Below are 20,882 nucleotides of genomic sequence, written 5' to 3' on the forward strand. Positions count from 1 at the left end.
TGTTTACTGTGCACCACGGTTCATTCAGCAATAAAATGATTGAATTATCAAAGACTGATCACGATTTAAAAAAACAAAAAGAAAATTGAGATTTTATTAAAAGGTTATTGTTTCTTAGTCAAGCCGTCGAGTGTCACTTCATTTTAACATTCTTACAATGAACGTTGCATAATTACATTTGTCTCATATTCAGCCTTGAAATTTGATGTGTTGAAAACAGTTAATTGAAATACGACTAACGAAAGGAAAAAAATAGAGAAGGGAACATTAATTTTGAAAGGTTATATATGATTGTATATAATTCAAAGAACTCGTGTAATAGAAAGATTTCAACTGTCACATGAAGCTATAAATGTTTAGACTTGATTACAGACAAAAGAAGAACTATGTATGTCCAATGGAGATATACAAGAAATAATAAGGAGAAAAGGTGTTACCATAAACTTTGAATCAAACAAAAAGAAGAAAATACGGCACTGAGGATTCAATAGAAAATGGTTATTCATGGGACAGCTAATCATCATCTTGTGTACCGCGTTCTATTTAATTATAATGTTAACCAGTACACGTTCTGCAAAAAATGGTAAGTTTTGGCATGTTTGCCAATACATCATGAAATTTTGTATGGATTATTACTTTGTGAATTAGGATGTTTGTCTCAGTAACCAGTTTTTTCTCTTTTAAATCAATTAACACAAGTACTACTTCTCATTTGCCTTTGGTGGTATATAGGCCAATATACAAGTAACCGGAATATTAAATTGCATATTGTTGAATAGCGGTAAAAGAGTTACAACAAACTATGTAAAAGTTGACCAACCTAATAACTTACTCCTTAATTCTAAATAGTTAAATATTTGTAGACTTTTCTTGCTTGTCCGATTAATAATACAAGTTTCAAATTCAATTATTGCTAAAATTTATTTATTGTTATGCAATCGAGGAGAGTTTTGCATTAGGAGGTCTTTTTTATCTGTGGATTTAATTACAAATATTGCATAAACAATGTTTTAAACCTTTAAATGATATAACGTAACACTAACAACAAGACGTACCCTTTTTGTGTAAACTTCGTTTTGTGTCTTCTTTATCTACGTACGTCCTAAAAATGCATGAAATTTTAGCGACTATCAACAATTGAATCTATATAATTTATATGTTATGATGAATGTTACAATTTTGTTATCAGGCAATAGGATCTTCTTTAAAAACAACATTCCGATAACGAAAACCATTGTTTACTTACATTAGTATCTTGTTCACTGTCTGTAATAGCATAAAACTAAGTTTTACCAAGTCTTAGAGTAAAAATTTAAGATATTTAATATAAGTTTAATATATAATATTTAATATAGTTAATATGTCGGTCCGACTGTTGATTTTAATGTAAGTGTTGAAGTCAGATTTATTTAAAGAAACAAGCTGGTGATTTATAAAAAAGTGAAATAAAAAAAAGAACCCATTTTCTTATTTTATTGATATTAAGTTGGTCTTATTGTTGTATTATTGAATGATGAAATTTAATATTTTTTTCCACAGACATATCATTTTTGGTTGATACCACTGATGACGTTTCGCAAGACGAATTTTATCAAATCATCGACTTCATTTACAACATAACGAGTAGATTGATAATAGGACCGAATGACAGTATGGTGGCTCTAGTCACATTTAACACATCTCCTAAGACACAGTTTCATTTCAACGATATAAGCGACAAATCAAGTTTACTGGATGCTATTATGTCAATTAAAAACAACAGTTTAACAGGTACACGTGAAACGCACTTGGCATTAAACCATATTGGAGACAATATCTATGTTTCATCTCAAGGAATGAGGACAGACGCACAGTCTTCGATGCTACTTATCACGTATGGAAAGTCACAATCTCCAACACAAACACAATTCGCTGCATTTTTCTTATCATCGACAGTTCAAGCTATTTACGTTATAGGAGTTGGATCGATGATGTATGACCCAACTGAAAGAACTGATTTTCCAAATATAGCTAGTTCAACAGAAAACATATTTTATATAGAAGAAATTCCATATCTATGCCATTACATCTTAAATATAACTATTAAACTTGGTATGTATGCTTATCTAGAGAAAGAACTCGTAGGAAAAGTTAAGATTCCGGTCATAAAAAAGTCACTTATAAACTATCATTGTCAAGAGTGAAGATTCCATGGCTTAATCTAAATTCCGTATAAAAAAGGAAATATGGTATGACTGATAATACTGACACAGCTGGTTTCAGCGCACCTACTCCATTCGTACCCATGCATACCCATTAAAAATTTAACAAAACATTGCATATATGATGACAAAATATCAGTTTGTGTTAAAAAAGCATTCATCCACGACAAAATATATTAGCGCCACATTGTGAAAACTATAGGTTTCATGTGCGCCACTAAAACTGGTATACAACTTTGACAATTTGATAAATTCAATATGATTTGTATACTTAAGATATTTAATAAATGATTGACTTCACTCTACATTAACTCTGGCTTAGTCCCAACAGTCTAAACTGGTTGAGTTGAAGTTATTTTAATCATAAAAATTATTAATTTTAACGCTGAACTATGTATACCCTATTTGTAAACAGTTATAAGAAATCTCATGTTCTGTGTGAGTAAGCCAAAGGCTGTTATTTTAACATACGATGCCTCTCTGAAAGTAATATGTGAAAAACTGTTCTTAATGAAACATTTTTAGCTTTTATAAGTGGTCTTTCAAATGGGCATTAAGGATAATGTGTCGCTTTTTCAAAATTTCAATTTTTAGGAAATAAAGGGCTCATAGAACAATCCCTCCTTTGGTAGAGATAACAAAAGGACAAACAGAAAAATGTAAGAACAGAGATGTATAACGTCTTTTCAGAGAGCACTAGACAAGAACATTTTATTGGGTTCACGATTTTTTCGAAATTAATCATCATTAGAAAAGCACATGGGCAAAATATTAAAAACGAAATACGCACATAACCCCAGTGGCAAAATAAAAGAATCTAAACAAAAAAAGCTAAAATCTTTTTTTCTCTCTCTTTGCCTATGTATATACAACATGAAGCCATCAGACAATTCTTTTGTATCATCATAACTTAGTTTTCAATATACTTTTACAAGAAAAACTGTTGACAAGACGAAAAAGCTATTGGCATTTTTTATTTTAATGTATAAAATTTTCGATTACAGTAATACTTTTTCTGTGAAAATTTTAATTGGCAAATGTTATTGAGCTAATGTGAATAATGGACCATCACAGTAAACTGCTTTTATAAAGCGCTGAACATCGAGTTGAATGTGGAAAGTTCGTCATACGGCGTATGTATATGAATGAAAATTAATTTTTCAGATTCGAATGCCACACAGTCCGAAGTTGATGGTTGCCCAGAAATTACAACCACTTCGACAACAACAACAACAATACCAACAACAACAGAAATGGAAACAACAGAATTTACATATTCAACAGTATTAACATATTCAACAGAATTAACATATTCAACAGAATTAACATATTCAACAGAACTAACATATTCAACAGAATCAACGTATTCAACAGACTCTTTATCCAAAGAACAAACAAGTAAAACATTAAACATAGGTAGAAGTATATTTTAACTACTTGCAAACTTAAATCATAGAAAAGATACAAAAAGATATCGAAATGCACATGACGTGAAAATCATGAATGTGCTGAGATAGATATATTCAATAATCCAATAATCAATTATTTCTATAATCGCATATGAGCATTCAATATGTCTTGAAAAAATGGATTTTTATCAAGGTAAATAAAATAACATTTTCAATTAAATAAGATTTTCCAACGCCTTGATAATTTGCTGTTATAACATCGACTGTGTCGAAAAAATACACCGGCAAAATATGTTTCGACTCGTAAATTTCATATTTCCAAATCATCATTCAAGAGTAAAAATCCTATTAGAAGTTTACTGATAATTTCGCATATGTTTACGCAGATCTTGTCTTGCAGATAATTTTTGTTTTTTACAGTTACTCTCTATCATTTTTTGCCCAAAACATAAAAAAAGGTAAAATCAAATTCGTCATTTATGGGCAATTACTCCTATAAGGAATGAATGAAAATAACATCCCTAATTTTTTTACATCCGATACGCTTTTCTGGATTTACCTTCAAACAGAAGTACAAACAGTAAAAATCAATAACGTATCAAACAATCCTGGCTGACCGCGGCCAATGAAAGCAAACTCAACCGGTTAGAAAAAAAGTGATGCAAGTAATGTACTGATTTACGTCGAATATACAGATAATTCGAATTGATATATAAAACAACCGACGTAACATTTATTCTGTGTAATGCGGCGTTCACAAAGTGCCGATTATGGCTCCCGTTTGAGATCAGACAGCGCTAAGACACAAAAAGTGAAAAAAATTGGGATTACTATCCTCAATGATCTGGAATGTCCTATCATTGTCTGAACGCAGTCGTATACGTTCGTAACAAATTCCTACGGATCGGAAATGGTCCGGAGAGATCGGTCAAGCACCCCGACAGTTAGGTGCGTCCCGTAACATTCGGGGAAACTCAGACGATTTTGTCTAGTCGGATTACAATCGTGACTATGTCGTGACAGATTCTGCTGTATCGGATCAAAATCGTAACAATGGTCTGTGTTTTCTGGACGGTGTCCTGGGGAACGGGCATGATCTGAAGAAATTTGTCATTGCTGTTTTTTGCCGATTGAGTCCAGATTGCATCCAGATCTTGCCGAATGCGAACCGTCTTTGTTCCGGAACAGTCCCGTTAATAATACGAAATTCGGTAATAATACCCACTTCGGAGTCCCGACAATCATAGAACACGATACGACGGAGTCCCGACAAAGCCGTTTGCAACGTGGTACAGCAGACTGTATTAGGATTGCGTTCCGGTAGTACCTGATCATACCAAATATGGCGATTTATTATAATACGGGACTATCACATGAAACGGTTTTCTAACGGATATCTTCCGTCAGCGTCGGTTTACTGTCTGGTCACTGTCTGATCTCTGTCGGATCGCATACGGTATAATCGGGACGCTGTGGGAACATATTCGGTCGTTTTTTACCATGCGAAAGATACAAATCGAATTAGAATTGGATTGAGAACGGGATAATCGGCACAAATTCGGCTGGAAACGGATGAATTTGGACGCTTCCTGAACGATATCTGAATTTTGTCGTGATTAGATAAATGTTTTTACAAATTAAAGTTTGAATTACCAGCCGCGATTCACCGGATCTTGATCAGACTTTTGACAAATTTTAATCGGGAATGGTCCTATCAAGGACGGCAGTAAAAATCGTCAATGTGTGACCCCGGCTTTATACCCCATCACACTAGGACCACGATCCCGTTACGACCTCAGAAATAATGAAGTCGTAGTAAGAACGTGGTTGTCGTAGTAAGGTCGCAGTAAGGACGTGCCAAGTCTTCATGATCGCGGAGGTTCACGACTTATTTTTAAAAATTATGAGTGAGATTTTTTTATAATCACTAAAATCTGAACTATATATATAATAACACAGTTTATTTGTTAACTTTCTGCATGTCAATGTTTGTAGGTGACCGTGCAATAATAGTTGTGTCAGTTATTACTGTGGTGTTGGTACTAGTCACCGTAATCGTTGGGATAACCGTTATATATTACTTATTAAAATACAGGTGAGTACAGATAATATGAAAATAAGAAGATGTGGTATGATTGCCAATGAGACAACTCTCCACAAGAGACCAAATGACACAGAAATTAACAACTACTGTAAACCAACTTATTTTCGCGGATACTTTATTTCGCGATTTTCTAATTTTCGTCATCTATTTACATAACGGAGGACATGCATTTTATGCATTCGCAACAATTAATATTCGCGTTATTTTCCTACTCGCGAAACTCGCGAAATTAAATCTCTCTCGAAAATTAGTTGGTTTACAGTATAGGTCACATAAAATTGAGAATGGAAATGGGGAATGTGTCAAAGAGACAACAACCCGACCACAGAACAGACAACAGCAGAAGGTCACCAACAGGTCTTCAATGCAGCGAGAAATTCCAGCACCCGGAGGCGTCCTTCAGCTGGCCCCTAAAAAAATATATATACTAGTTCAGTGATAATGAACGCCATACTATACTCCAAATTGTACACAAGAAACTAAAATTAAAAATAATACAAGACTAACAAAGGCTAGAGGCTCCTGACTTGGGACAGGCGCAAAAATGCGGCGGGGTTAAACATGTTTATGAGATCTCAACCCCCCCCTATACCTCTAGCCAATGTAGAAAAGTAAACGCATTACAATACGCACATTAAAATTCAGTTCAAGAGAAGTCCGAGTCTGATGTCAGAAGGTGTAACCAAAGAAAATAAACAAAATGACAATAATACATAAATAACAACAGACTACTAGCAGTTAACTGACATGCCAGCTCCAGACTTCAATTAAACTGATTGAAAGATTATGTCTTCATCATATGAATATCAGGCACAATCCTTCCCGTTAGGGGTTTAGTATCATACCATCATAACATATATGAGAAGAACATAACCCGTGTCATGCCAACAACTGGTTTTTAAATAAATGTGTTTAGTGCCGATGCAAAGACCCTATAAGTGAATCAATATTAACGCCAAAATATGCAATCTGTAATGACCTGACAACAGTATCGTAACTATATCCCTTCTTAATAAGTCTATTTAAAGGTTTTGTTAGCTTCAGAGGTGAATACTGACATTTTTGTGCTTTACAAAGAATATTTCCATAAAAAATTGGATGTGAAATACCTGAACGTATAAGAAGTCTGCATGTTGAGCTATATTTACGAATGATGTCCTTATACCGATGATAAAATTTAGTAAATGTTTTGACTAGTTTGTGATATCGAAAACCCTGGTGTAATAATTTTTCAGTAATACATAAATTTAATAACACATGTTCTTTTCCTAACAGAAATTGGGTTCATAGTTGGTGAAATTGTTTTCTGAGGAACACATATTTGAATTAATTTAAAAAACCAAAATTAAGTCTATAAAAAACAAGCGTTGACGAGATATTTCAGTCGTACCCGTATACGCAATATACAAAATGGAAAGATATACGTTTGTTTTTTCGTCAAATACTGAATGATTGTTTAATGTGTAAAAGTAGACAAACCAATATTTTAGTGATTCGAAATTGGTGATAGTGAGTCGATTACCTATTTCAATCATTTATATTTTGGTACGTGCTTTTATCGTCTCCTGGCCAGTGCTGTCAGTGTCGTTTTGGGCTAACAGGAAGTTGGAATAACAAATGAGTAAAACCAGGAAGGCCTAAATAAGCACTGAAGACTATGTCAAATCTAATCTAAAACCCGATAATAACATTCTAAAAATATGCGTATTTATATAGATCAACAATGTTTTCTATTTACCTTTTGACATTGTTGCGACTTTCAGATGTTCTTTTTTATTCCAGTATTTATTCAAATTACAATTTAGACAAAATATTTGCCATATCCTTAGAATATTATGAATTCATTATAACATGTCCTATAGTTTCTAAATTCTACGTCATTTGGTCTCTGGTGAAAAGTTGTTCATTGGCAATCATACCACATCTTCTCATATTTATATTGACATCTAAAACGTCATTACAGACAATAGCATAGCGAACGAGCAAGGAAATACACACACCTTAGTAGGGACCAAAGGAGGAACATAGCCTTTAGTTCAATGGTTGTCGTTGGTTCATGTCGGTCATATTTGTTTTTTGTAAATTGTTTTGTTATAAATTTGGCCGTTAGTTTTCTCAATTGAATTGTTTCATATTTTTTTATATCGGTGCCTTTTATAGCCGACTATACGGTATGGTTTTTTTCTTCTCATTTTTGAAGGCCGTACGGTTGCCTATAATTGCTTACATCCACTTCATTTGAACTTTGGTGGATAGTTGTCTCATTGGCAATCATACCTCATCTCCTTATTTTTATATAGCCGTCAAAAAAAGAAGAAATATGTACAAATCATCTCTATAGTCGTATATTTGTGTATAGAGTTTGTCTTTTGAAATATCAAAATCTAGAAAAGGACAATCATTGTTGTTTATAGTTGATACATTTAAAGTCAGTTCCCTTGGGGAAATTTCTGTAGTATATTCATAACTATAAAAACCGAAATGAAAAGACCATCAAGAGCATGTAATTTATTTACATTCCATTATTTTAAAGATTGCCAGTAGAGATTAGACAAATTTAAGCTATCGTATTAAATTGTATTTATGTTTGTCTTTTATCAATAGATTTTTACGCAAAACATGCATTTTGTTTTACATAGTTGCATTATTTGAAGAAGAAGAAGAAAAAACAAAAACAAAATCAACCCGATGATTCTTTCCTTTTTTTGATTTCAGAAAACGAAAGCGATGCTTGGAACTAATAACTGTCCTTGCTCGTGAATATCCAGACATGAAAAATGGATTAGGACCTTCACGAGTGAAATATATAGAAACAAAACATGAATATAAAAATGTACATTCTACGAAGTTTCATACTTTTTTGAAACTGAGCATGATAAGCAATGGTACCAAAATAGTTTGTCGTTGAATATTAACAATGCATACAATTTTCCCTTTGTGTTCAAAAAGCATAATTTCAGACTAAGTAATTTGTATAGCTCAACTGTTCATTTCGAAACTATTATGAAAGGAAAAAAAAAAACAAAGATATTTTGAACATTATTTGTACATGTACTTTGTAAACGTCAAAATATGTGAAACTACAAAGCAATCATTTAACATAATACTGTAAATAGTATTGAAAAGTATGTCTGTAAAAAATCCTCCTCATATTTGAAACCATGTTGTATTTTCAATAAATAGTTTTAGTATGATATCGTTTCAGCAATACTCGTTAAGAAAAAAACCTTCGACAAATGTGGTCAACCAAGGTCACGGCCGGTGTTTGATTGAAATAAAAGATCTTGGAGTAAACGTCTTGTATGTTCTTTTAAGGATGTTTGGTTCTTAATTGCATGCATCCTTTTATTCGATATTGCTGTGCTTGTAAAAACATTAAAGGTACCACTTTCACTGCACCAGATACGCATTATAGTTGTATTTTTGAAATACCGGTATTATACTGTGGAGTACTTTTTCTGTATTGATTGTTTGTTCCACATCTTGTTGTTCTACTTTTCGAAATTAAAAATTGGGGTTGAGGTTTTGAGCCTAGCATATGGTTGATTATTATGTAGGTTAACCGTAAAACAACTTTTGCTAAGAAGTCAGCGGTTTTGGATGTTTAAATACGCAGTCTCGTCCATATTGATAAAAGGTCTACATTCTAATATCGAAGGTTGTACCTCGGATTGAATTGCATATATAATAACGTTGCTTATATACTTCACTATAATGACGTCATGGTTAAAACCCCCACCCCTTGCACGTGAAAAGTGGTGTATATTCAGTGAATAATAATATTGGTACAAGAAAACACGATGTTTTGAAAAGCTTAAAAAGTTTGTGCTCAGAATTTCAATGAGAAAAATGTAGTGTCTAACTGTCTCAGTGAAAACTGGTGACAAAATTTATCGTTCTTTAAAATGCTTTCAAGTATTTATCCAAAAATTAATTTTCGTCAAAGTAATGCTAATTTTCGTTTTTTTTAGGAAAATCTTTTTTACCAACAGATACATAGAAATAACTTTTAGGAAAACATGAAACTTTGTCAGTTATGTTCATCCATCACCCACTGTTTATAGATGCTACGAGTATGTGCACGCTGTTGTATTCTTTGTTATTCATATTAATAAACGATACACGTGTAGAAAGTATTGTTATAATAAAACAAAAGATCTTGTCTAGAAAAAATTCTATCAGTGCTTGATCTTATGTTAACTCTTCAAGAAATAAATAAGCTTCGAACGGATTTTATTTCCGTCCAGAAAATATAGATTTGATAGAATGTTAAAATTTTTCTCCTTTCAAACATCTGGAGGTGGTACTTCTCTGGCTGAAGGATCATTCAGGGCATTAGAATCAAAAATGGCTCTGTTTGTTCCTTGTCTGGTCATACTGTCATAGGGATCTACCTGGTTCTTTTTACCAAATAATCCCCTCCTGAAAAATGTTGAAATTCATATATCAATTTATATATAAGGGTTGAGCATGCGTACTGAGTGAAAGTTTTTTCCGCAAACACGTGACACACTGATACCGATATCATACTTTATTATCATTTATGGCAGTTGCTTCTAACATTTTCACCCGAAAATTACAATGCTTGGAATACTTTTCCAAAATTTCAGAATGTGCCATCAAGTTGGCAAATGATTTAAGTCTAGACGGTTACAACAAATCGATAATATTAGAAACATCACCGTTTTGATTGTGTAGACAAAACGCAATTCAGCTGTACAAAATTCCAAGCCTGGTATCTTTGATGAGTTGTAACAACCATTGTGTCGATTCCACTGTAAGGGTATCACCAGCCCAGTTTTCAGCACTTCAGTACTCAAATAGAATATCAATTACGCCATCATTTTTTTCAGTAAAGTTACTATTCATAAAACTTTAAAATCTTTCGAATTTTATTGTTTTCTATCCACAAGTAAAGAACGCCATGGTCAGATTTGACACAACCTTTTGGATATTTAGTTTTCAATGTTTGACTTCCTAATTACGATTTGACCTTCAAACGGATTTAACTCGAGCGCCACTGACGAGTCTTGTGTTGACGAATTGCGCGTAAAATATTATAAACCTATTATCTTTGATGAGTTTTTTTTTTTCAACATTCCTAGAAGTTTAAAAAACAAAAAATTGTAATACCAAAAAAAAAATATGCATTTAAAATTTTGAATGAAATCCAGCAGTTGCAGGAATAGGAAATGTTTTAAGAAGGAAATCCTTATTTTCACCCCAATTTCTTTTTTGGATTAAGAATAAGCACAACACTGTCACGATAACGTTAATTGAGAGTAATATCATCTAGAACCTGTGAATTATGTATGTCAAAAGAACACATTTCGAACTTATAGTATCAATAATCATTTTTGCCGTTTGTATTTTGTTGTCTCACATTGTATATTTCCTGTAGATTGCTAATTCCCTGTAGTCTCATTGTCAATATAATTCAACCTAGAGTAGGTAGTTTCACAGTAACTTTAAAGACTAGCTTTGATTGCTGATAACATTGATGTTAATAGTTCGGAAAGAGGTTTGTGGAGCAATAGAAAGACCAAGCAATATAAAAATAAGGAGATGTGGTATGATTGCCTATGAGACAACAATCCACCAAAGTTCAAATGAAGTGGATGTAAGCAATTATAGGCAACCGTATGGCCTTCAACAATGAGAAGAACCCATACCGTATAGTCGGCTATAAAAGGCCCAGACATGAACCAACGATGACCACTGAACTACATGCTCCTGATTTGGGACGGGCACATATAGAATGTGACGAGGTTAAACTAGTTTGCTGTCGCAACCCCTCCCCCTCTAACCTGGGACAGTGGTGTAACAGTACAACATAAAAGCAATCTTTAAAAATCACTATTAACGTATTTACAGTTTCTTTTCAAGTAAAGATGCAATAAGTGCGGTAAGGCCTAATCCTGCAACAGCTGCTACAGTCGCCACTGCGGCCACTACCACTGTGTTATCCTCTGTAAAAAAAAACATATCATTAAAAAATGTCTGTAGTTAATGTTCTCCTGCTTTAAATCTGTTTTTAAAAACCATTGGCTTCCCTGTTAAGGTAAAACCACTTTGTCAGCTAACATCACAATTATAAGGCTAATGTGACCTTTGTTAGCTGTTGAATTTCTTAATCATAAAAGTCGAATGGTTTCTTATTTTCAAATTGCTTTGAATTTATGTGTTACATACATGTATATGTGTACTATAAAAATAAGGAGATGTGGTATGATTGCCAATGCGTTAACTATCCACCAAGTTCAAATGAAGTGGATGTAAGCAATTAGAGGCAACCGTACGGCCTTCAACAATGAGAAGAACCCATACCGTATAGTCGGCTATAAAAGGCCCCGACATGAAAAATATGAAACAATTCAGTTGAGAAAACTAACGGCCTAATTCATAACAAAACAATTTACGAAAAACAAATATGACAGACATCTGGGGCAGTGGTTTTACAGATCAACATAAGAACAAAATATAAAAATCAGTTAAAAAGGGCTTATTTCATCAGATCGATACAAAGCAGAAAAAAATCTACCAAAAACAGACCAGACGCGACAGGGTATTTATACTTTCTAACAACAATACATGGTTATAAATAATCTTAGAATATTTTTTCCAGTTGATGTTTATTTTTTTTTCGATCCTTGAACATAGATAAATCAACAAAAATGGTAGCATCCGCTGTCAATTCAATTTACAGATACTGAGGTAATATTTAGTATATAATTGTATGATTATGCGCATTAGTTTCGTTCTTGTTGATCCCCTTCTGACCGATGTAAGTTAGTGATTCAATTAGTCTTTTGCTTCGTCGTGAAATATGGAATTGAACTATAACATACAACGTTTTTTTTCAGCGCCGAAGACATTTTTTTCTTTTGGAGGGGGAAGGGTCAAAATCGAGCAAATCAAAAAACGTTTTGTCGCTTGCTAGCGATACTTCAGTTTCACAATTTGTGAAATGTTGTATTGGCAAGAAAGAGGGGCGGAAGAACGTTTTGTCGGGACGTCGGGATTGGACCATTATTTTTGCTAGAACTCGGGATTTACACTTATCGGAAATCGGGAATTACACTAATCGGCAATCGGAAATAGATAATAAGGAATCCTGGAAATATTGCTATTCCTCCCCTCCCCCGGGAATTCGGGATTCGGCGTTAATTTTCCCGGGAATTCGGGATACAACCCGTCCTAGCCCCCCCCCCCCCCCCCCCCCCCCCCCGTTTCCAGGAAGAATTTTGATTTAACAGATAAGGTCAAGATGGGAAGGTGCATTGTAATTGAATAATAGCATTGCCGTTGTATTGTGCCATGAATTAAGAAAAACGTAATTCGAACAATGATCCATTCACCCTGTTTTCTCATTGCTCCTGTATATCAAAGGAAGAGATTCAGGTTTTAATTTACAGAAACATCTTGCTTTCTGTGAGTAATTTGATGATCACGAGTGGCGTTCTTTAGCCCAGTCTTCGGTTGCACATAAAGCGAATGTTATTCTCTTCTTGAAATTTTTACCACCTTCATCCCCTTTCACTTTAAATGCGTTTTATTTGTAGATAGAATGGTTCAGTTTCATCATATTAAAGTCGTCCTTGTGAGATATACCGGCGCAGACGGCAGCTTATTTTCCATCCGGCAACCCCGTTATCGCTCACTTCACCTCGTTCTCTATTCAAGGTCCGAAAATCAATGTTGTGACGATTTTTCAAAGATTCTAACCAACAATTTTTCGCTTTGAATGTTCCCGATTAACAAACTTTAATCCCTTCTCCTGTATTATAGACAGATAGCGTTTATGCGCCAAAAGCATCGTTATATACCATTTCCAGAACAGAACATATATTTTCTTATTGTCAGTCGGTCTAAGTTGTTAGTATCTGTGAATGGGCACATTGCTTTCGAAGTCTGTCATAACTTCGGCTTTTTGGCTCAGGAAATGATTAATTTGAATATGCCCAACTCCCATTAGTATCGCTTTTTTTCGGTATGAAATTTTGTCAACTTCGGACTTTTCTGATAACTTCTTGACGCCGCTCTAACGTTAAGGTATTGACTTATTGTATGTCATTTTCACGGAATAAATAAAATTAACACATACATTAGTTGCATCATAAGCGCATTTCTTGATTTTTCTTCATCAGGAACGCCCAAAGCCAAGCCTTTGAAAGCCCAGTGTACAAGTACTTAAGCTGAGGAGCTAATAATTTAGGGTAATCAATTATTTGTTGAAGAATATAGCTTGCAAGTTTCTACATTTAGAAGAAAAAAACCCAGAGATGTCATTCTTTACCAAATTAATAAAATCAAAATATATTTGAGAATTTAAGCATATTTAAAAAAATAAATAAATAAACAAGGCATAAAATAAGTTGGTATACATAAGCGAACAGAAAAGATGATTTTAAACACGATACTGCGACGTTTTCTCTAAAAAGACACCATTGGCTAACATGAGTACAGAAATACATATTTCTTTAAGTACCAAGTGATCTGGACTTTTCCAATCCCGAAACCCTCTACTCAGAACCTGTCTCGTTAATTTCTTGTATCTAAATACAAAATAATTGACCAATAAATGATTTATAATATCACCTTCCAACTTTCCATACGAAAAATGATTTCTTGTTTTTGTATAAAAGAAACACTGTCTTGTATTACATGTTTAGTTCTAAACATGTTTAGGATTATGTTTAATATCTAAACACATTTATCAGTAAGCACATTAAATGTACATGTAGGCATGTCTAGAATTTAAACACTTTTAAATGTGTTTTAGAATTAAAGTGTTTAGGATTAAAACACTAATGCAAAGCCTAACTCGATCCTAAACACAATCCTAAACACATTGTCAACCTAAACATATTTAGAACGGAGTCATGTTTAGATCAAAACGTGTAAAAAAAGTGCACAAAAGATATGCTTAGAATTCTGTTTATGCTCTAAGCACAATTTTACAGTGTAGTGTATCAATAAATGTTTCATAAACTCATATTCCAACTGTCCATGCGAACAAAAAGATTACTGTACTATTATCTTTAGTGATATGTTATCAATCAAACTTGATTTGAGGAAAGAAAAAGGTGGATAGCAAAAGTCTAATATGCATGAAATGGATACTTAGTATATCATTCGCGTTTTTTTTACAAGTACAATGTACGGTTTTTGTTTTAAAAGTTTGAATATATTTTTTATTTTTCTACTTTCACAGTGTCATGTTATATACTTTTGATCCTTATAGATTCTGTAAACAATCTGCAGAAAAAAATGAGGCAGATGATACCAGAAGGGATAAAATCACAGATGATACCAGAAGGGATAAAATCACAGATGATACCAGAAGGGATAAAATCACAAGTCGAAGTTAAACTGACAACACCATCATGGCAAAAAATAAAATCTATGTAAAGAAAATCAAAACTCCACAAAACAGAAAACGAAGACTGAGCAGCAAGAACCCAATCAAAAACACGGGATGATCTCAAGTGCGTCGGAAGGGTAAGCTGACCCTTCTCTGAATATTAATGATATTGCAAAAAGGATTTGTAACTTTTCCTACGATGTTAAGATTACCTGGAGATGTTGATGTTGATGCTTGAGTCGCCGGACATCCAGTAACAGCCTGAGGAGTAACCGTTGGATCTAAATAAAAAAAAACACATAATTTAATTTAAGCCACGATATTTAGTTTCCTCAAATGTAGTAAATGCATACATCTTTTGAAGTATCAACAACAAAAATTTGATGCATAAAATTTCAGACTTTATATCTTTGTCGCTTATCAAACAAAATTTAATCACGTGATTTTATGTTGGCTGTTTACGTTCCAGGAATGATTAATTCATACATACAAGCGAAAATATATCAATATGTGGGATCTGATGTGACATTTGATTATGTCGTAGATTTTTGGTAAGGTACGAAATTAGCTCCAAGTCGACTACAAACATTTCTGGATAGTCGATGGTCTTGTTCTTTAAGAGCAAAGAAGGGAAAGTGTGGAGCTCTCTACAATTAAAAAAATCGTAGCAACTCCTTTCAGCTCCTATCCAATATGTCTTTCCCCCCATAATTCATCCTTAATTACTCTCTCTTCAGACAATACTTGTTTGATTTATTGATTAGTTCTCGTCATGAATATGCATGAAAGATGTGCCAATGTGGATTTTAAACAAAAACAATCAAATCATGTATGCGTTAAGAATGTTGCCTCCGAGACATATAACGATTAGAACAGGAAATTATTAAAATAAAAAGGATGGCGAGGGGCTTAGTTATAAAACCGGTTCAATCCACAATTTGAATTTTTAAACAATGGCTGTGCAAAGTTAGGTAATATGTAGCATATAACCTACCAATTTTTCTAATGTTGAAGAGTTGCTATCCGAAATTACTAGTAACAAGTTCCTTAGATATTGATTTGGATTGTAATGTACATGTCATCCACTATATTTCAAACGACAAACAGACCCCTTAAACGTTTAATCATATTCAACATAACTGTCCTATTTCATGTCATTCAGTTTTGTTATATCACGTTGACAATTCTATAAGATCTAATTTTGGATAAATTAAAACAGATTTGAAACACTAGTCCTGATTGATATTCTGGTCTTGGAAAACATTGTACGTTTGTGCTTCGGTCAGCGAATACTCTGAGATTGGAATCTGTACCAAGTCAGGAATATGACAGTTGTTGTCCATTCGTTTGATGTGTTTTATCATTTGATTTTGCCATTTGATTAGGGACTTTCCGTTTTGAATTTTCCTCGGAGTTCAGTATTTTTGTGATTTTACTTTTTTCAGTCAAGATAAAAATAAGGAGATGTGGTGTGATTGCCAATGAGACTACTGTCCACCAAATTTCAGATGGAGTGGATGTTAGCAGTTAAAGGCAACCGTTTGGCCTTCAACAATGAGAAAAACCCATACCGTATAGTCGGCTATAAAAGGCCCCGGCATGAAAAATGTGAAACAATTGAATTGAGAAAACTAACGCCCTAATTTATAACAAACATTTACGAAAAACAAATATGACAGACACGAACCAACGACAACCACTGAACTACAGGCTTCTGACTTAGGACAGGCACATAAAGGATGTGGCGTGGTTAAACGTGTGTGCGCATTCAACCCACCCCTAATATGGGAGAGTGGTATAACAGCACACCAAAAGATCAAACTGTAAAATCAGTAGCAATTGACCATTTCAAGGCCATTTCAACTGATTCTTACAGTTTATTCTAATGTCGTGCTGTTAAAACACTGTCCCAGGTTAGAGGAAGGTCGAAATTTCAACATGTTAAACCCCGACATACCAATTATGTGCCTGTCCCAAACCAAGGATCTGTTGTCTAATGGTTGTCGTTGATTGCCGCTTGTCTTTACAGCTTTGTTTTATATATCACGGGGCATTTTATACGTGTAGCTTACTATACGATTAGTCTTTGCTTAATTATGAGGTGTCCAGTAGTTACAACCAGGTCTTTGGCCTTTATTGGATAGTTGTTTCTTTGGCAACCACACCACACCTCCTTATGTTCATACAAACTATTTGGTAGATTTTAAAATTGTGTCATTGTGCAATTGAAAAGTTTACTTTAACAGCCCAAGACAGTCTTTTGTCACATTGTGTATATATTATGTATTGCCATAACATTTCATGTATGCGCTTGTAAATAAACGTTCACCAATTACAAATATAACAAATAGAACCTATAAATTGCGTTCACTACAAGAAAATGTTAAATTATAATTTTCTACTTACCAATCTTAGGAACAACGGTCGGAATCAGACTACACAGATCGACATATGACTCCACGTGATGGGAGTAATAAGAATCAGGGTCACTGGACATACTTAATAACTCAACATTACTTGCGGATATAGCTGAGCCAATTCCAATGGAGAATACTTCCGCACCGAGATTAGTTTTGAGTAAATCAGCTTCTGCTGCAGTTCTCGGATAGTTCACGGATTGTCCATCGGTCAATATAATAACAGTCTTATCTGCATTTGAACGACTTCCTTTTGAAGATATAAAAGAAGACGTCCGTACAAAAGTTAAGGCATCGTATGTGTATGTGCTACCACTTGGCGTGATACTTTTGAGGCCACTGATGGCATTTAATATCGTAGCATTTGTTGAGTAGTCGTTCAAATCAAAACGTTCTGTGATATCGCTAGAAAACGTCACTACCGAGAATTGGGTCGCAGTTGAACCAACTGCGATAAATTTAGTCACATTGTATATAAAATCTACAGCTTCTGAGAAATCCTCTGTAGACAAACTGGCTGACTTATCCACCACGAATACTACATCTGTAATATGTGTACATTTATATAATGTTAAATAAGTCATATAACTGCAAATTCCTTAAATGGAATTGGAACAATTTGATTTCCCTTTGTCTGTTTTATGTTGAAATCTAACACATGGTTTGACATTAATCTTTAGTACGCGATATTTATTATTTAAGCAGTTTGAATAATTATGTATGGACACCTGTCTATTGATGACTGTATGTTACCCTCTATATATCTAATAGATATTTTGTGTTGTTGGGTTGCTTGCTACCTCATTGACGTATACCCACATACTCTGAAGATCGCAAAAATACATTTTAAGTATAGTCTTTATAAATGTTAAAACAATGAAAACTTCTTTAAATTGGTTGAACTGGTACAAATTTTAACATAACTGGTAACAAATATTTTTTTCATGTGTTCTTAAATTTTATTTCTGGAATGAATTCTTTTTCTATACAGGAAGTCTTACAAACTTCTGTTTTATGCAATATTGATAATCTATAAACGACGACACAGATATCATATATATAATTCATAAGTTGTTGAATGAATATATGTTTAAATCTTCTATATATCTTTATTCTCATCACCAAATATAAATGGAATACAGAGAAGATATGTTATACATTACATTAAATACATAAACATAAATATACAATATATACAAAAACAACAACAATAATTTCAATTTATTCAGGAGAACACTCGCTTGTTTATAATTCTTCTGAACTTTCATAAATTCATGAGATCTGTCCTATTCATAGAAGACATATTTTCAGTTAATAGTATAATAATTAGCCTTCTATTTAAATTTTGTTTTATAAATTTATTTCTCTCTTCTACTAAATCATTAAAATCATGTTAAGTATTGTATGTTTAGTTTGGTAGCGATGATTATATTGTTATTATTCTGCTCTCATGAGGACATACTTTGGTTAATTAATAGAATTACTGTATACCAGATAGTATCTATATATATCTTACCTTTTAACAAGTAAACATTCGATGGAAATATTACAATCCAAAGAAAAATCCTATTTGAAATCATGTCATTTAAACTAATAATTCATATTTTTATCATAATTTTTTCATACTTTCCTTTACACAATGTAATCATATATCATAAAAGTTTTGTTTTGACGTTGATACTAATAAAATACACAGAAGTGGAATTAGTGTTTCACATTGAACAGATTAACGGGATTACATCGGATTAAAGGTGCACAGAGTCATTGGTGCAATGTACATTTAAATCTTCATTATAAACTTACCATACATTAATTTAAAACTAATATTATTAATCACTATATTGTAAATCTTGATGGATTTAAAGACGTGTTTTTGGCTGGGTGTATTTAATTGCAGGTGGAAAGCTCTTCGTCTGCAATATGCTAAGTCCAACGTCACTATATTCAGTATGCATGCAATTATTGTTTTTTTTTAAATAATTTTGATCAATATATACACATATATGCTGTGCTGTTACACCACTGCCCCAGGTTAGGGGAGGGTGAGTCGCATGCAAACATGTTTAATCCCGCCACATTCTGTATGTGTCTGTCCCAAGTCAGGAGCCTGTAATTAAGTGGTTGTTGTTAGTTGCTGTATATCATATTTATTTTTCGTTCATTGTTTATTGTTTTGTTATATGCATAAATCAGATCGTTAGTTTTTTCGCTGATTTACATTTGTCATTTTGGGGACGTTTATAGCTGACTTGCGGTATGGGTTTTGCTGATTGTTGAAGGCCGTACTGTGACCTATAGTTGTTAACTTATATTTGGTCTCTGATGGAGAGTTGTCTCATTGGCAATCATACCACATCTTCTTATTATTTTTATTGATACGTATTATATATTCAGACAGGGATATTTACATGCAAACACATAATTCTTCCTCATCATCTATTGGACTATAGAGTATAGTTTATTATTTTTTTTTATAATTTAAGTACCAAAATGTAATGTTCTTTATCTTATGTTGCATACTTCATGTGTACTACACATTTTGATGACCCTCAGATGATAAGGCGTTAGCCCTATGGAGTGTATCTTATTTACCCCAATGATTTAATGCTTAATGCAAAATGATGAATTCTAATTATTTAGAAGAAGGTTTTTTTTACGGTAAAGCATGATTGTGTAAATATACTAAAATAGGCTGAATTGTGTTTAATCATGAAGAATAGGATTTACCGATCTCGTTTTCTTGATAGATATCCTCATCAATGCATTTTGTATATCAATTTTCGAACAAATTAAAGCTCTGTTTGTTTGGTATAAAAATATCACGATAAGAGAAGGTTAACAAGGATGTTTTCATATCAAAAATATTCTAACAACGGACAGTTTTTCAATATCAGAGAGGGAAAATGTCCTACCATCAACCATGGATCCCACTTTCGAAGGAAGATTAATAGAAAATATCTGTATCCATTTTCTTTAGACTAATTTGTCTTGTTTCTTGGACGTACTTAAATATACGAGATAAAAAAAAAACTGAACGAAGCAAGATTTATGCTAGTCCTAGATGACCTTATATTTCATGTGCTTCCATATTTGAATATGCACGAACTATTTGACACGCACTGGACTTACTTTTATTTCATAAACTTTCCAAAATAGCTATGAATTTCTCTACAAATTTTTTTAAAAGACAGTTAATCTTTTTAAAATCGTCACAAGTGTAACAAGGATGTTTGCGCGTATAGATTGAGAACTACACTCGGACTACAGGCACATCGAAACTAGTTAGTGATAAAAGTATTTCTATACCTATACTGTGGTTAAAGATCAAATAAATGTATATAAAAGTTTGTTTAATTGAATATCAACTTGGATGTTTTCATATCAAAA

At 33.2% G+C, this 20,882-nt stretch overlaps 2 protein-coding genes across 3 annotated transcripts; one reads left to right on the plus strand and one right to left on the minus strand.

The window, feature by feature from the left end:
• The first annotated feature begins 126 nt into the window (after positions 1-126).
• On the plus strand, positions 127-8,908 carry LOC127715653 (collagen alpha-1(XII) chain-like). 2 transcript variants are annotated; one of them, XM_052221815.1, is made up of 5 exons: positions 127-583; positions 1,540-2,091; positions 3,366-3,599; positions 5,606-5,705; positions 8,430-8,908. In XM_052221815.1, exons 1-5 carry the CDS (start codon positions 505-507, stop codon positions 8,620-8,622), a joined length of 1,158 nt encoding a protein of 385 aa, XP_052077775.1. In that variant the 5' UTR covers positions 127-504; the 3' UTR covers positions 8,623-8,908. The 2 variants fall into 2 exon arrangements, with proteins under 2 accessions (XP_052077775.1, XP_052077774.1); XM_052221814.1 differs by having other exon boundaries at positions 128-583; positions 3,366-3,617.
• Positions 8,909-9,157: 249 nt separating this feature from the next.
• Positions 9,158-19,114, minus strand: LOC127715665 (collagen alpha-1(XII) chain-like). Its single transcript, XM_052221828.1, has 5 exons — positions 19,012-19,114; positions 17,485-18,039; positions 15,291-15,359; positions 11,587-11,683; positions 9,158-10,136 (listed from the first exon to the last, which is right to left on the minus strand). The coding sequence occupies exons 1-5, from the start codon at positions 19,073-19,075 to the stop codon at positions 10,001-10,003; spliced, it is 921 nt and encodes a 306-aa protein (XP_052077788.1). The 5' UTR covers positions 19,076-19,114; the 3' UTR covers positions 9,158-10,000.
• Positions 19,115-20,882: the final 1,768 nt, after the last annotated feature.

This window comes from Mytilus californianus, unplaced genomic scaffold (assembly GCF_021869535.1).
Source record: "Mytilus californianus isolate M0D057914Y unplaced genomic scaffold, xbMytCali1.0.p SCAF_9, whole genome shotgun sequence".
Classification (NCBI taxonomy): Eukaryota; Metazoa; Mollusca; class Bivalvia; order Mytilida; family Mytilidae; genus Mytilus; species Mytilus californianus.

Coding starts and splice junctions, on each gene's coding strand:
- LOC127715653 (XM_052221814.1), top strand. CDS start 505: ATGGGACAGCTAATCATCATCTTGTGTACCGCGTTCTATTTAATTATA. Junction 584..1,539: donor TACACGTTCTGCAAAAAATG/GTAAGTTTTGGC, acceptor TTTTTTCCACAG/ACATATCATTTTTGGTTGAT. Junction 5,706..8,429: donor TATTACTTATTAAAATACAG/GTGAGTACAGAT, acceptor TTTTGATTTCAG/AAAACGAAAGCGATGCTTGG.
- LOC127715665 (XM_052221828.1), bottom strand. CDS start 19,075: ATGATTTCAAATAGGATTTTTCTTTGGATTGTAATATTTCCATCGAAT. Junction 15,360..17,484: donor GACCGTTGTTCCTAAGATTG/GTAAGTAGAAAA, acceptor TTTTTTATTTAG/ATCCAACGGTTACTCCTCAG. Junction 11,684..15,290: donor ATCAACATCAACATCTCCAG/GTAATCTTAACA, acceptor TTTTTTTTACAG/AGGATAACACAGTGGTAGTG.